This window comes from Gopherus evgoodei, chromosome 4 (genome assembly GCF_007399415.2).
Source record: "Gopherus evgoodei ecotype Sinaloan lineage chromosome 4, rGopEvg1_v1.p, whole genome shotgun sequence".
NCBI classification, from domain to species: domain Eukaryota; kingdom Metazoa; phylum Chordata; order Testudines; family Testudinidae; genus Gopherus; species Gopherus evgoodei.
In genome coordinates this window covers 132,399,908-132,416,712 of record NC_044325.1, presented here as the reverse complement: position 1 = coordinate 132,416,712, position 16,805 = coordinate 132,399,908, and the positions used below count along the sequence as shown (strand labels likewise).

The 16,805-nt window shown below is 52.9% G+C and overlaps 1 protein-coding gene across 5 annotated transcripts in view; it reads left to right on the top strand.

The window, feature by feature from the left end:
• The first annotated feature begins 1,210 nt into the window (after positions 1–1,210).
• The window catches only part of KIF21B (kinesin family member 21B), a 79,011-nt gene continuing 63,416 nt past the window's right edge, over positions 1,211–16,805 (top strand). For all 5 annotated transcript variants that reach the window (XM_030561127.1, XM_030561125.1, XM_030561126.1 and 2 more), the window contains exon 1: positions 1,211–1,418. In XM_030561127.1, the coding sequence (XP_030416987.1) occupies positions 1,378–1,418 (41 nt within the window). In that variant the 5' untranslated portion in view covers positions 1,211–1,377. The remainder of the gene's footprint in view (positions 1,419–16,805) is intronic.

Here is a 16,805-nt window from a genome sequence, read left to right as displayed (position 1 = left end):
CTCAGGACCTTTGCTCTGGAAGCATCAGTCGCTCTGCAGCCATGACATACCATGCAGGGGGTGTGACATGTATGCAGTAAATGTGTGTGATGGGGTGGGGGGGAGTCTTGGGTCACTGTGCAGCCAGGTGGATCCCTACAGCCACACACTAAGTTCAGGGCTGATGCAAGTGTAACAAGCAGGTCTCCAGCCCCCATAGCCTAGGACCTGGGACCTACCAGCCCCTGGAGTTAAAGGAAAGGCTGGGTCAGAACCCAGTTTCCAGGCCCAGCTGGGGAGCTTACAACAGGCTCAAGGGGCAGTGCCCTCACCCCACCAGGAGATACTGCTAAGCCAGCAGGGGGCAGTGGTGCATCTGACACACCAGGATCCTCAACACACCGCCTGCCCTGGGGAAGTTATATAACAAATGAGGGAGCTGGGTTGTGTTTGTGCTGTGAGCTGACACCTCGTGTCCGCAGTTCCCAGCTTGACTGAGGCCACAACACGCTGGCTAATGCACAGTCCTGGGAGCTAGTTCACAGCCATGGGCCCTGATTTACACTTCCAGGGTGTCTCTGGGTCTCATTTTTCAACCTCTTTGACACCAGGGCCCGGCTTGCTGCCTTCCTCAGCTGTGTCAGGGAGATCTCAGGGTCCAGAGCTGGTCCATGGACTGGTCCTTGAGAAATAGCTTTAGAGCCCAGCAGCGTGTCTCTCTCTTGCACGCCCCTTCATGGACAGCCTGCCTGGCTCCCTCACCCCCTAGGGGAGGGGAATGGGGCCAGGGTCTTTCTCACACTCACCAGGGAGAGGAGAGTGGGGGCTGAGAGAATAGCTTTTATTGGGCCAATTTCTGCTCTGGTACTGAACATAGTGTGACCAGCTGTCCTGATTTTATCGGGACAGTCCCGCTATTTGGGATTTTTTTTTAATATAGGCACCTATTACCCCCATCCCCATCCCAATTTTTCACACTTGCTGTCTTGTCACTCTATACTGAACAGGGGTAGCGGCAGGGTGGGTGTGTCACTCACCCTGTGTCACACGCCCAGCCCTTTAAAGCCGGCCCGGCCCCGCCCTCCCCGGCGCGGATTGGCCCGGCTCCACGCTCCGCAGCTGGGCTGGCCCCGGCGCTCGGCTCAGTTTCAGGCTCCGCCGCTTGTCAGTTTCACGGCGGAGCTTGTGCCCGGCTCAGCATCTCTCCGCCGGGGCGGATGGAGCAGCGCCCTGCTCAGCCCCGCGCGGCCCGAGCTCAGCATGATCTCGCCTCCTGCAGCCGCCGCACACACCCCGTGGCTGCGCCCGTCCCTAGCTGAACCGGAGCGGCTTCCGCCCCGGGACCCCCTGCTCCGCCTGCAAGACACGCCGCGGCTGGGGTGGTGAGAGGCCGCGGGCATGGCGGCCCCCGGGGACTGCTGCGTCCAGGTAGCGGTGAGGTAAGCGGCCGCGGTGCGGGGCTGGCGCCGAGAAGTGGGGTGATGGGTGGGCAGGGGACGGACAAAAGGTACCTGGTGGTGCTCCAGCCTCTTCTGCGGGCTCGCCCCTTTCTCCTGCTGCTGCTGTTTCATGGGCTTAAACAAAGGTGCAAAATTCTTGGGGGGCTGCATGGGGGCTGGGGTGCAGATCAATACTGGTCTGTTGTGTGCCTTGCACTGGGGGTGGGTTGTGTAAGCTTTATCTGGTGTCTGGCTAGGCAGTGATCGGTATGGGGACTGTGCGCCTCCACAGCTCGACATTGTTCTGGTTTTTGCCTAGGGGATTGTGTGTGTTGTCTAGGATGTGTGTTTCTGATGCACAGATCAATATTGTTCTGTCTTCTGAGAAAACACTGGGCTGCTCTCTGCCTCTCTCAATCCGGAGGCGCTGACCATTCTAAAAGATAACCAGTGAGGAAATCCTGTATTTCACATACTAGCCTAGCTGTTTGCTGGGTTTCCTCTCCGACTTGCGTGTCCTTGTTATATTTTTGTAGCCAAACAAAGCCCTGGGTTGTACAACGAAAGAGCTGCCTGTTTCCCTGAGGGCTGGATGACCCCCTTTATCTCCATCCACCAAAACTCCGTTTCCTGGTCTGACAGTTTGGCGGGGGGTTGTTTTGTTTTGTTTTGTTTTGTTTGGCAGGAGCTGCTCCTTTTTGTAATAATTTGGTGTTAATCTGTTGTAACCAGGACTCTCCTCTTCCCTGGGTCTGAGCGATCTTCTGGAGGTGGGGGAGAACATCCCAAATGTCATTGTTGAATGTCAATACTGCTTTACCTTGTTCTCCCCTGTGGGTTTCCGCTTTGCAGCTTCCACTCCTCAAATTGCTTGTTTCATGGCCATTTTGTGTGTGTTAACTGCAATCAGTGACAAATGTGGTTGCAGCAGTCCCTTTATCTGACCCGAAGGTGCGACTCTCCTGCTTCAGTGGGAAGGTTGGAGACAGTGCATCATTTCAGCATCCTTTGTGCTTCCTCCTGGCCCGGGAACAATAGGGAAGAGATTTTGCATTTGATTTCTTTTTGATAAGAGATCCGTAAAAGGCACCTACATTGTTTGCAGTTAATGGGATTATTGTGAACTGTGCTGGGTGGCTGTAGGTGGTGTTAAGGTGAACAGGGCATTAGGGGAGAAACTGCAGCAAGATTTCTAGTAAGATATCGGCACTGGGTTTCAAGGAGGATTGCAGAGCCCTTGTCAAATTCGGGGTTTCTTTGTTGAAGCCGCCAGGCCGGGTGTATTCTGAGTGCAGCCACTAGGATCCTGAAGCTGTCTGTCATTTTCAATGCTGCTTGTTGCCAAGACAGGAGAGGTGAGGGAGGGAGGGGAGACCCCACTGTATAAGTGCATTTTATTGAGGTACCATGTGGAAAGCACGCCAGAGCTGGTGCTCCATGGGGAGACCAGCGCTGGGGCAGGTGGGAGGGGATGCAAGTCCTCTGCAGTTTGAGCTGCTGTCCCGGTGTGGACGACGAGCTCTGACTTCTGGCCCTGGGCAGCACTTCCCCTTCGGCTCGGTCTGCACAGAGGTGACCACCTGCCCCATGCTGAGTGGTCACCAAACCTGGGAGCCTGGCTGCTGGATCACCCTGTTCAAGTGACCCTGGCCTGGGTTCTCTTAAAGCCCCAGTGCTGTCACGCTTGCACTAAAACCACCGAGGGTCCTGGGGGTCTAATTGAGGCAGGATTGGAAGCCCTGTTATTTAAACCTAGTGTTTCTGGAGAGTTGGTCTCCATAGGAATTCTCTGAAATATAGTCCAGCTGAATCGGTTTTGAATCTGATTGGGCCAGGCTGTGTAGACAGGGCCCAATAGTGTCCAAATTCTTGTCCCTGCCTTGGTTATAGTGGTAACCTCTCTGTTTTCCATTGTCTTTTGTGATGGGGGTGAATGGTGGGATCTCTGCTGGGAGATGGCTGGCAGCTAATGCTAGACTGATGATGCAAGAGACTATTTTAAATGCAGCATTTTAAATGCAGTGTGTCTGAGAAATGGCCATCAACGGGAACCACCCTGCACCCCAGCTCACCCAGATCTCCTGTGTTTTTACCTGGGAGGCAACTCTTCCTCCCGCTAGCTCAGGAGAGGATGAACCTGGTGTCCCTGATTCTGAGCTAGCTTGAGCTGGTGTAAATCTGGAGTGGAGTCAATGAGAACCCCTTAAATGGAGCGGCCCAAGCCCCTGACATTAGGGAGAGGACCGGTTACTGCTGGGGGAGACCTTGTTTGCTCTGGGATCTTAAATCAGGTAACCTGCATTTTACTGTGTTGCATGGGTTTAAATGGTCTCGCCTGGGCAGTTGCACTGGTGCTCTTACAATCCCATGTGTGCCTGAGTCCAGAGGTCTCCCACTGGTCAGAGACCAACCCATCATTCATCTTGCATTTCTTTCAGGACACATCCTCTAACAAAAGCTCCCAGTCTGGGCTGTTGGGGGCTCCCCTTTTCAGAGGTGAAAGGATGGCTGTTGCCCTGGAGGAGGAGTATTGTGGGCCTTTATAATCGGCTGTGTCCTGCTCCCAGCTAATCCCCATTAGCCTGTGTCTACTAGAGGGGTTATTTTAATTCCCAGGCTCACATGGGGGCACTGCTGGTGGGTGGCTTTTGAAACCCCTCAGTGGCCCAAGGGTGTGCAGAAGGGCCGGGGGGGGGGTGTATGTGTGAGCGCTGCTGGTTCTCAGTCTAATCCTTACCCAGTCTGCCCTGTGCTCCATTGTCTTTAGAGATGAGCCTCTCCTAGTTCCAGATATTGGTTCAGGGACGAGGCTATTTGCAGCTGATCTGGCCAATGAAAGCTGGTTTTGAGGGGGTGAGCGGGGTGCATGCATTGGAAGCTGAAGGTGAATTGGCAGGATAAAGAGGGGATTTAGAAATAAACTGTAATGATGAGGCCAGTGGTGGCTAATGGGACAGCGAGGCAGGATTGCAGCACTGTGCCGGAACAGTGCAGACAGGTTCCCGAACACCGGCCTGGGCCATGGAAGGTCATAGCACTTTCTGGCTAATACTAACACAGAGCTAGGACTGAGGTTTCAATGTGTTGGGGGGAAGGCTGTCCAACTCCCCTGCAAACTGTGCTAGGCACTTGGAAATCTGTAGCGCATTATCTACTAAGACCCAGACAGACACTAATGACTCTGTGCCCTGGGGGGTGGAGTGTTGAGAGCTTTATCCCCATTTTCAATCAGACTGGGATCACAGCCCTCGGAATGATACTAAACCTCCCTTCTCCAGCCAGCAGGGAGCAGCTGGACTCTGGCACGCCCCCCTCTGTGCATTAACGAGTGCCTGTGTGTGCAGAAGTGGGGAGTTGCATCTCTGCAGCGTGATCCAATCTGGGAGGTTCTGGCTCCCTGGAAAGCAGAGGGGTTTGAAAAACTGCCTTTGGCACGGGAAGGAAGGGGGTGCAATGGCCAGAGGTTCTACCCTCCCTCTTAGCCCATGGATGCACAAAGTCAAAATTCGCCCAGCCAATGGCTTATCAGGCTGCAATGAAGGCAGGTAAGTTTCATAGCTCTGGCAAGAGAACCATGTGGCCAGCATCCCGTCCAGCTGCCCCGCCCTGCCCCAATGGATCAGGTACCCGGTATGCAGCTGGGTGAACTGCAGGTGGCCTTTCAGGGTGAGATCAAGCGAGACTCGAACCCATGACCTTCAGGACTTGCAGCTAAGCATTCAGACCCTGCACCTCAGTCCATGGATCCACCCTGACCCAGAATTCACAGGGATCTTTGGCGTACCCCTGGCTTCTACTGTGCAGCAAAAACCCTTCAAAAAAACCAACCAAACAACAACACCTGATCCAGATCAAAGAGCCCAGCCTGCAAAAGCAACAGGGAGAGAGATGAGTTTGTTACATGGATGCACTTTACGCATCAAAGCAAAATCCAGCTAAGATAGTGGTGCTTTCTTGAATGGCTGCTGGTTCCAGGTGCAGACATGCCAGCAAGGTGTGCTGGGGTGTTCTTTTATTACCTCCGTATGACAGGCAGTGATGTGGCCAGCTTCTGTTCATGTAGCTGAGCTGGCCCTGTTGGCTCCCCAGCTCGCTGCTTATCCAGATGCCTTTTTAATCTCCTCTCATGATAACGCAAGCGAAAACCCCTCCTTTCTGTTTAAACTGCCCAAGGGCTGGATTGCCAGCTGTTCTGCTGCAAAGATGGAGCCAGGCCTGTCCTGCAAACTTGAGGGCAGAAGGGTGAGCAAACCATGGGGTTTAGGCTCCTTTTTTGGTTCATCTAATGACGTGCAGTAGGAGGAAGGCCTATAAGCTGCTAGTTTTTGCTTTTGTTGACTGTTTTCCTGTTTCTTTTACCGCTGAGAGTCAGGTTGTCTCTCTTCCCTGGATGACTCTGTGTGTGACCGCAGAACGACTAGGCTTATGATATCACAAGTCCCAAGGACTCACTGGTCATCATCAGCAAACCACCAGGAGCCTGCCCTCGGAACAGGGCTAGAGGTGCGGCCGCTGGTGGACAGACTCCAGGCCCCACTGGGCTCATGGGAGCAGACCCAGGCTCCCTCTCCCATGGTCAGGCCGGCCCTCCAGGCTTGTTTGTGTCAATAGAGGATGCCCCTAGGTCCAGGAAGCAGATCCACATGGGGCTGGTGTGATGGAGTCCACTGAGTGCTGTTGTTTCTTTGTGTGCCCTGGGTTTGGTGTGTGTGTGTGGGGGCGGGGCGGGGCGGGGGGGTGTCTGGGGAGGCCAGGCAGGGGATTTGACCCTCCCAGAGCTGCTTTGGGGTAGGGGAGTTCTTCACAAAAGCACCTTTGCTGCATGTCAAAGAACTTTCAAATATTAAAAAAATAACTACCCCCAAAGTCCCTAGCCCAGCATTTCCTGCAGCAGCTGAGCGTGCCCGAGAAGGGCCAGGAAATGGAGCTTGTGAAATTGGGGAAGGAAGTCGAGTCAGATTTCAAGTTTATTTAAACCCTGCAACCTCCAGACCTCAGGCACTCTTCTAAACAGACTGCTGAAACACGCAGCCTTCCCCTAACCGGGCTGCTGAATCGCTCGTGGCCAGGCCAAGTGCCTGTTATCCCCACAGCTGCTGGGGCTGCACTCCCCTGCCCTGTCAGGTGGGAAGGGTGCACACCCCCTACAGCCACAAGGACTGGCTCTGGTTTGAATTTGCCACTAGCTTTGCAGATGGGGTGGAGAGAGATGTATAGCCAGAGGGAACAGCCTGGGTCTTGCGTGGGTGCATAGAATCATAGAAGATTAAGGTTGGAAGAGACCTCAGGTGGTCATCTAGTCCCACCCCCTGCTCAAAGCAGAACAGACCCCAACTAAATCATCCCAGCCAGGGCTCTGTCAAGCCGGGCCTTAAAAACCTCTAAGGATGGAGATTCCACCACCTCCCTAGGGAACCCATTCCAGTGCTTCACCACCCTCCTAGTGAAATAGTGTTTCCTAATATCCAACCTAGACCTCCTCCACTGCAATTTGAGACCACTGTAGAGTGCACCAGGCTGCAGTCTCTCGGCCAGCTCCTCCAGGGCCTCTCACTGCACTTTGCCCCTCACTAGCTCAGTCTTGCACGTCCATTCAGAGCCCTAGGAAATCACCCTCCTAGTGAAATAGTTTTTCCTGATATCCAACCTAGACCTCCCACACTGCAACTTGAGACCATTGTTCCTTGTTCTGTCATCTGCTACCACGGAGAACAGCCAAGCTCTATTCTCTTTAGAACTTCCCTTCAGGTAGTTGAAGGCTGCTATCAAATCCCCCCTCACTCTTCTCTTCTGCAGACTAAATAAGCCCAGTTCTCTCAGTCTCTCCTCATAAGTCATGTGCCCCAGCACCCTGATCATTTTCCTTGTCTTCCACTGGACTCTCTCCAATTTGTCCACATCCTTTCTGTAGTGATGAGCTGAAAACTGGATCCAATATTCTATTCAGCACTGGTGAGGTCACATCTAGAGGGCAATAATCACTTCCCTCAATCTGCTGGCAGTGCTCCTATGAATGCAGCCCAATATGCTGTTAGCCTTCTTGACAACAAGGGCACACTGCTGACTCGTATCCAGCTTCTCGTCCACTGTATTCCCAGATCTTTTTCTGCAGAACTGCTGCTTAGCCAGTTGGTCCCTAGCCTGTAGCAGTGCATGGGATTCTTCCCTCCTAAGTGCAGGACCATGCACTTGTCTTCGTTGAACCTCATGAGATTTCTGTTGGCCCAATCTGTCTAGGTCACTCTGGACCCTATCCCTACCCTGCAGTGTATCTACCTCTCCCCTAGATTAGTGTCATCCTCAAACTTGCTGAGGGTGCAAGCCATCCCATCATCCAGATCATTAATGAAGATATTGAACAAAACTGGCCTCAGGACCAATCTCTGGGGCACTCCACTTGATACCAGCTGCCAACTAGACATCGAGCTGTTGATCACTACCTGTTGAGCCCGATGATCTAGCCAGCTTTCTATCCACCTTATAATCCATTAATCCAATCCGTACTTCTTTAACTTGCTGGCAAGAATACTGTGGGAGACAGTATCAAAAGCTTTGCTAAAGTCGAGATATATCACATCCACCACTTTCCCCATGTCCACACAGCCAGCTATCTCCTCATAGAAGGCAATCAGGTTGGTCAGGCATGACTTGCCCTAGGTGAATGCATGCTGACTGTTCCTGATCGCTTTCCTCTCCTTTAAGTGCTTCAGAATTGATTCCTTGAGGACCTGCTCTATGATTTTTCCAGGGACTGAGGTGAGGCTGACTGGCCTGTAGTTCCCCAGATCCTCCTCCTTTCCTTTTTTATAGATGGGCACTACAGTAGCCTTTTCCCAGTCATCCGGGACCTCCCACAATCACCATGAGTTTTCAAAGATAATGGCCAATGGCTCTGCAACTGCATCAGCCAACTCCCTCAGCACCCTCGGATGCAGCGCATCCGGCCCCATGGACTTGTGCATATCCAACTTTTCTAAATAATCCTTAACCTGTTCTTTCACCACTGAGGGCTGCTCACCTACTCCCCATGCTGTGCTGCCCAGTGCAGCAGTCTGGGAGATGACCTTGTCTGTGAAGACTGAGGCAAAAAAATCATTGAGTACTTTAGCTCTTTCCACATCCTCTGTCACTAGGTTGCTTCCCCCTTTCAGTAAGGGTCCCAGATTTTCCCTGACCACCTTCTTGTTGCTAACATAGCTGAAGAAACCCTTCTTGTTACCCTTCATATCCCTTGCTAGCTGCAACTCCAGTTGTGCTTTGACCTTCCTGATTACACCCCTGCATGCTCAAGCAATATTTTTATACTCCTCCCTAGTCATCTGTCCAAGTTTCCACTTTTTGTAAGCTTCCTTTGTGTTTAAGCTCACCAAAGATTTCTCTGTTAAGCCAAGCTGGTCGCCTGCCATATTTGCTATTCTTTCTGTGCATAGGGATGGTTTGTTCCTATGCCCTCAAAGTTTCTTTAAAATACAGCCAGCTCTCCTGGATTCCTTTCCCCCTCATATTAGCGTACGAGGGGATCCTACCCATCAGTTCCCTGAGGGAGTCAAAGTCTGCTTTTCTGAAGTCCAGGGTCCATATTCTGCTGCTCTCCTTTCTGCCTTGTGCTATGATCCTGAACTCGACCATCTCATGGTCACTGCCTCCCAGGTTCCCATCCACTTTTGCTTCCCCTACTAATTCTTCCTTGTTTGTGAGCAGCTGGTCAAAAGGAGCATGGCCCCTAGTTGGTTCCTCTGGCACTTGCGCCAGGAAGTTGTCCCCAACACTCTCCAAAAACTTCCTGGATTGTCTGTGCCCTGCTGTATTGTTCGCCCAGTAGATGTCAGGATGATTGAAGTCCCCCATGAGAACCAGGGACTGTGATCTGGAAACTTCTGTTAGTTGTCCGAAGAAAGCTTCATCCTCCTGGTCTGGTGGTCTATAGCAGATGCTCACCATGACATGACCCTTGTTGCTCTCGCCTCTAAACTTAACCCAAAGACTCTCAACAGGCTTTTCTCCAGTTTCATACTGGAGCTCTGAGCAATCATACTGCTCTCTTACATACAGTGCTACTGCCTTTTCTGTCCTGCCTGTCCTTCCTGAACAGTTTATACCCATCCATGACAGTGCTCCAGTCACATGAGTTACCCCACCAAGTCTCTATTATTACAATCACATCATATAGTTCCTTGACTGTGCCTGGACTTCCAGTTCATCCTGCTTCTTTCCCAGGCTTCTTGCGTTCTTGTGCAGGCACCTAACTAGCCAATTGCCCTGTTCCTCAGTATGAATCAGGAAGCCTCCCCTGTTGTACCCTCCTCCTTGTGTTTCCTCCCAGTATTCCACTTCCCCACTTTCCTCAGAGCTTAGGTCTCCATACTCCAGTGAACCTAGTATAAAACCCTCCTCATTAGGTTAGCAAGCCTGCCTGCGAAGATGCTCTTCGCTCTCTTCATTAGTGGATCCCATCTCCTCTTCTTCCTGGAACAAAATCCCAGGGTTGAAGAATCCAAAGCCCTCTCTCCAACACCACCTGTGTAACCATGCATTTACCTCCACAGTTCGATCATCTCTACCTGGGCCCTTTCCTCCAACAGAGTTCATGCGGATTGCAGCCCGTCCCGCTGGCCCTGGGTGATGCTGAGCAAGAGCCAGGGCTGTGCTGAGAACATATGTCCCCTTGGAGCAGAGTTGCTGGGGGAAGGGAGCAGAAGCACTGCCAGACCTGCTCAGGATGCAGCATTAGCATCTCTGCTGTCAAACAGGTGGTGCTAACGTTACCAGCAGAGATCGGCTGTGAGGTGCAGGGGGAGAGGATTAGGGTCTGGGCTTGGCTGTCTGAGATCTCCTATGAGGCTGGCTGGCAAACCAAAGAGGTTCTTGGCTTTTCAAGGCAGCAGAGAAGGAGTTGAATCCAGTTCCAGCTCCACTTACTGCCATTCTGGTGCAAGTGGCAGAATGAGAATTGGCCAACTGCTGTGTTAGAAGGACCTTGCCCACCGGGTGCCCCCAAGGCAGAGAAGATGATGACTTGGGATTGTGTGGGAGATGCCAGGCCAGGATCTTGGTCTTTGTGCTCGTTGTAGATGTTGGCATCTAGCATTTGTTTGGTTTGTTATAGGAAAAAAAGATTGAAACAGTTGAATAAATAATAATAATTTTATTTAAAGGAAGATGCCAGACCAGTATGAACACGGACACCAGTGATGATCCCAGGATTTTAAAACTGGGAGCAGTGGTGGAAACTAGCTTCTGAGTGAGTGATAACCCTTAGAGGATCCTAGCACTGGCATGTGTGGGCAAAGCCTCTTTCTGCGCGGATTCTCATAACCCTGGCCAAGGAGCGGCAGGCTGGGATCTCTGCTTCAGAGCCAGCCTTGGTGTGTTTCCAGTGGAAAGCACCTGTATGTGAGGAGGGCTGTGGGAGTGCAGGGCGGGCGCTGACTGGAGCCTGGGGAGATGACCATGGTGGGACGCTCTAGTGACCAAGGGAGGCAGCTCTGCAGTGGCCACAAGCAAGAGCTGAAACCTGCAGGCAGGCTGTCCATGTTGCAAATCCTCCAGTTGGGGAGCATCCCAAAACCCCTAGCTGGCCCCTGGGCCATGACATGGGGCAATATCTGCCGCCTCTTTAATCGTGACTAGAATGTTGACGGGTCTCGCCATCTGTAGGAATGCCGGACTGTTGTGAATCCCGCTAAGCTTTGGGGCTCAGTGAAATCTTGTGGCATTGAGTTCCACAGGCCGTGTCGGTCCATAGGCCGTGTGTGCACGCATTTCCATCTCTTTGAAACATGCTGCTTTTTCATCCTATTAACTGTCCCCTTGTCCTTTCACTAGGAGAGGGGCTGAATAGCGGGGTCTGACCAGCCTCTGTGTCCCATTCATTGTGGATGCTGCCCTCACGTCCCCTCTCTACGCTCTCCAGCCCCAGTCCCTCAGACGAGCGGCTCTTGTGGCCTGTCTCTGAACCCCATCTCCTTCTGCTCTGCCCCCTTGGATATGGGCTGACCAGAACTGGGCCCAGGGCTCTAGGCCCCAGAGCTGCATTGTAACCCTCACTGCTAGGCTGGCTGAGGGCTATCTCTGCAGCCCTGCTCCCTACACGGAAGGGAATTCAGTGCAGCCACAGCTAATCTGCCGCCCCCCTGCCTCTTCCATTTGGGGTCCATAGTGGGCTTAGTGTCATGCTGCTTAGACCCCGTTTGGCTCTGCTGTGTGGGGAAAGTGCAGAATCCTGTGGGGAGGACGTTTTCCTGCAGTTATTAGCTGATAATTTACTCAAATTACAAGTGGAATTAGGTGCTTGGGGAGGTGGCAGCTGCCTTAGATGGGAATCTGAATCTGAGGGGGTTGTGTCAGGTGGGTCTCTGGGAGCTGGGGCAGGTGGGATGTAATGTCTGCGCTTGGAGAAGGTCACGGCAGCTCGGTTTATCTCCCAAGTGCAGGGAATGGAACAGGCAGCTCGGCTGGTGCTCGGGAATTGGCCCTGGTTGCACACCCTCCATTGCCGGCCGTATTCTAAACCCTGGGGAATGCTTTGCGGGCCGGGGGGGAAGAGAGATGGTTAGGAACTTGGTGCTGTCACCTGCCTGTCTACATGGCTGGAGATAGATGGAGAAGCTCCCCAGCCCTTAAGGGAAGAGAGCAACAAATGGCTTTTTGTGCCCTCATGGGTGTAACTGACTTCAGGCTAACTCCCGGAGTTTCGCTAACCCTCGGGTTTTGAGTGCTTCGGTGCCTGGAGCCAGGGGTTCATATTACACACTGTCCTGCCTCCCACAGCCATCCTGGATCCAGCACGTTCCCAGTATTAACCCTTGACAGAGTGCTCCTTGGAGTGGGGCTCTCATGGCCCTTCCTGGGGTGGGAGCATGTCTTGAAGGCCACGTGGCTGGCCCGGAGGGCCTTCTAAAGGCAGGAGTAAAAGTCCCTGTTCAATGGGGCCTGTATCTAAATAGAGATGGGTGGCCCAGAGGTTAAGGTGCTTGCCTGGCACTTAAAAGAACTTGCGTTCCATTCCCTGCTCTGCCACAGACTGTGTGTGTGACCTCGGGCAATTCACGTGACCTCGCTATGGCTTTGTTCCCTGGCTGTACCATGGGGATAAGAGCATTGGGGTGAGGGTAAGGCCCCCTTGCTGTACCATGGGAGTGAGGGTAAACACGTTTCGTGAGGCATACAATGAGGTGGGGGGATATAAATACCTTTAGATAATCCAATAGCTTTTTTAGTGCTACCTAAAATAGTCTTCAGCATCCTGAGCCAAGCTGGACCCAAGACTCCTTCGGTCTTGTGAGCAGCCCATTTGCTGCATCTGAAGAAGAATCAGTGTCTTGTGTTTTGGGATCTGAGCCAGACCAGAACAGTGGGTGCTGGGTCAGCTCTCTGAACCGGTGGGAAGGGGCCATTCCTGATCTGATGGGCCTCTCTGGTCTGGTTCCCTGTCGGTGGGGTCTATGTGGCCTCCTGCCCTTGGCCAGGTTAGATACAAAGTCCTAACAGGCTGACATTGTCTGTTGTCACCGCGGCCTTAGGAAGTCAGGCAGTCCTGCTGCGACTTGGGGCAGTGCCCTCTGAGGATGGGGCGAGCGAGGCTGAGAACAGGGTGCCTGCAGCCTGGCAAGGCCAGCGCTAATGTAGGCTGAAAAAGTGTGTGTGTGTGGTGTGTGTGTGCGTCTGTTTATTGGATCTAGAAATGAAAGTGACATCCCATCTGCCTGTCCTCCCCAGTCCCCATCTGGTCTGCCCCCTCCAGACCCACTGTGAGCCCCACGGGTTCTGCCCTCCTAGGCCTGGGGGAGTTGCAGCCAAGCTCCCTGGGCTGAGGGGCACACCCTGTTGTTCACAGGATGGGAGCGGGGAGGAGAGAATAGAGCCACCCCGAGCTTTGTCTGCAGCACCCCTGACTGGCTACTCTTCGCCAGGGGCATGACTTCCCCCTAGGCAGGCTGAACTGTAGCCCCTCAGCAACTGGCTTGAGCTGTGGTCCCAGGTTCTCAACCTGGTGTGGTGAGAGACCTGCACATGGCAGAATGGGAGCCCCTCCCACTCCATCCCCACCCCCATCTTCCTCCTGGGGCAGAGAGGAGGGGGCGTGCTGTGATGCTCTTCACACTACAAAACCACTGGGGATGAGGGTGCAGGAGGAGGAGGTGGCATGGGCTGGGGAAGGAGATGAGGAGACAGAGCTGGACAGGCTGGAAGGAAAATGAGGGAAATTCAGTAAAAGCTCCTTGGAAAATGTAACCGTTCCAGCCAATGGCAGAGGCCCCAGGGCCTGGGCTCCCACCTGGAGAGATGGGAGATGGGGTGGGAGATCACTGCCCCCCTTGTCCTGGCCTAGCATTGGCTCCAGGTGGGGAAGTGAACCCTGATGCTCTCAACTGCCCTGCAGGGCTAGGGGTTTCTAGCTATTTCATCTTGCAAGCGGCTGCAATCCCACTCGTCCCTAACACCCCCTCCCACTGCTGGCTCAGACCTCTTTGAATCTGGGTTGGCTGGTGCATCCCCTGCAGCCACAACCTGCCCTGGGCTGCCCCAGCCCCCAGGAAGGCAAAAGCAGCCAGTGTCTTGGCAGGGGGCTGGAGGTTATGAGAATGGGGACCAGCCACACACATGAGATAGGGTAGAGGGAGATAAACAGGCATGATGGGGTGAATGGCTGCAGGGGAGAAGGGCGGGGGCTCTGCGGGAGATATCAGGGCCCTCTCTTTGCAGCTGTCTGGTCTCCTGCTCAGGACTGTTGGCCCAGGGGGTTGGGTGTGGTGGCTGCAGGTTTGCAGGGAGCTGATTAGTGTGAAGGATCAGCTGGCTCAGCTTCTCTTTAGAGAGGATTCAGGCTAGTGACAGGCACAGGGGAAACAAGTTGTGATTTCTCTGGCCACTGTGCACCCTGCCAGCTGGCTTCTGTTCAGGAGAGTTGCCGGACAGGAGGCAGCAGGTCAGAAATGACATGTCGGTGGAGCCCAGAGCTAGAACAAGAGGGGCTGTGGGCCAGCGCTGAGAGGAGGAGGAACGTTAGCCAAGGCTTTGTTCCACTCCAGCCAGTGCTGTTTGGCTTTGCATTTTCATGAGCAGAAAAGTTCACCCAGTATCTATTCCCCTAACTCCAAACCACTGTCAAGAGACCGGAGCTCCAGTTCCCTGGGGGCTGGAACCACTGCAATCTCCACCTTAGGAGGTAGCAAATCTTTGCGTGACTGAGGGCTGGAGTGTGGAGTGGTATGACCTCGTAGAACAGAAACCTCGAGAAACTGCAGATCCACTGAAGAACGAGTGTTCGGGGGTCTGGCCATGTTCAGCTGCAGCCTCCCCTTTTAGGTGCGTGGCTATAGCAAGGGGAGACTTATCCTGGTAGCAAAGCTGCAAGGGAATTGTTGCCTGGTGCCATCTGACCCAGACTAGACAGGGATAACTAGACCAGTCAGTTTCTCTTTCGGAGCTAGTCAGTTTCACTTCCGGGTTCCCATGCCCTGGCAGAGTGCTGTGGTGTGTTTGGTATCCATTGCTCCAGAGAAGTGGTTTAAATTGGCCGCTTAAAACGGTCATAGGAACTCACCAGGGCGGGCGCAGAGTCGAGTCACCCACCCTTTCCGCTGCCGGCTAGGAGGGAGTCGGGTGACTCATTCCAGTGTAGTGCAATGATACTGGAAGGATAAAGAGCACCTGACTTGCTCAGTAAAAAGTCACTTGCCTTAGATGTGTGGCTGAGCTGGAGTTTCACAAAGCTGGCTTCTATCAGCCACATTGAGCTACATTTTTCACATCAGTTAGAAAAAATATCTCGTTGGTATTGGGTTTTGCTAAACCTACATTTTGGGGCCAAAATACCTGACAGTGCCCCCTTTGATTTAAACAAGATAGACTATTCCATGGTGTGGGAGCCTCTTCCCAAGAGTGACAGGCGTCATTCGCTGGCCTTGCAATTCGTACATTCAAAGGTGATTTAGGGGCTCATTGAAAGTCAGTGGGATTTAAGCATCTAAGTCCCTTTGGTGCTTTTGAAAATGTTACCCCCTGTATCTAGCCCATGTGGAAAAGCCTCCAAGTTCTCTAGACTCGCTCTTTCACAGTGCATTTACAGCATAAAGTGGGGCAGGTGCTGTTTGCGATGCTGCGTCTCCACACTATGAATATCCCCCGCCCCATCTCTGTACTCAACACCTCCAGCTCCAAAGCACAGACTGTTACCCTGAAACATCCAAACTAACTGACAGCAGTAGACGACTCTTATCCTCTATGCAGACCAACCAGTAGAGGAGACAAAACACATTTAATTATTCCTATTTGGTGCCTTTCAGCCTTGCACAAGAAGAACCAGGTAATTTCCATCTGAATAACCTTAATTTTATACTAAGGGTGAAAGAGAGTTCTGCATATGACAGAGGTGTGTGTGTTGTCCTCCTCCTTTTCCTGGGCTTGGATATCGCCTGGAAAAGGAGCCCCCCATGGAGATCAGTGCTAGTCCATGGGATGCACCCTGCAAGGTGGAAAATGGGGATCAGGGGAGATTTTAAGGCTACAGGACTGTTGGGCTGTGGCAGTTCTGACAGTGTCGTCCTGGCGGTTTAGCAATGTTAATTATGGTCACGCAGCATAATTGTGGTGGAGGTCGTGGGAGAAAATGACAGAAGGCAAAGCTCTTTAAAAAAAAAACAACACAAAACAAAAACCACACCCTGCTCAAAATAAGAATCTGACACATGGGGGGGGGCTGCACTTTTCCCAGTGGACCCTGGTGCTAATTGAAAAACAGGCAAGCTCCTTGTTTTGCCCAGCCCTTCCCCCATTTGTCAGGCAGGCCTTTTTGGTCCCGGAGGGGATATCCCCTACCAGAGGCTGTCAAAATACAACCCTGTTAGATTAAACAGCCGAGAGGCTTGGGACCTTCCTGATTGCAATGGGAGGTCACGCAGGGCTCGGCCGCAGAGGTCTCCCTATTGGGAGGTGTGCAGTGGGGGCAGAACTGTGTGCAGCTGGGCTGTTTCCGCCTATGTTAAATGCTAGCAGGTTTTCCCCCTAGCCACAGTTTCGGTTGGAGGTTAAGCATGTGACCCTGCCGTACCCTGGTGATTCTCTTAGCAGGCACGTGGCTCACACTCTGCAGGTGCTGGTGGTCGCTTTCCCGGGATGGCTCATTTTCCATGACTCAAACGGTTTGGATATGTGGGCGCTTGGCCCATTGAGCAGATCGGCCGCTGTCTGTCGGGCTTCCCTTCTGCACACAGCGGGTTTATTCCCAGCATCCTGCTTTAACCAGAGTTAATATGTTGGGAGAAAAAAATCAAGCCCTGCTGTTTCTCTCTGCTGCCTGAGAAGGTGGGGCTCGGGCTCAGACCCAGCCGCTTGTTGGTCAGGCTGTGCACGAATTGGGGTGCTGATCCAGGGGATGCCATCCCC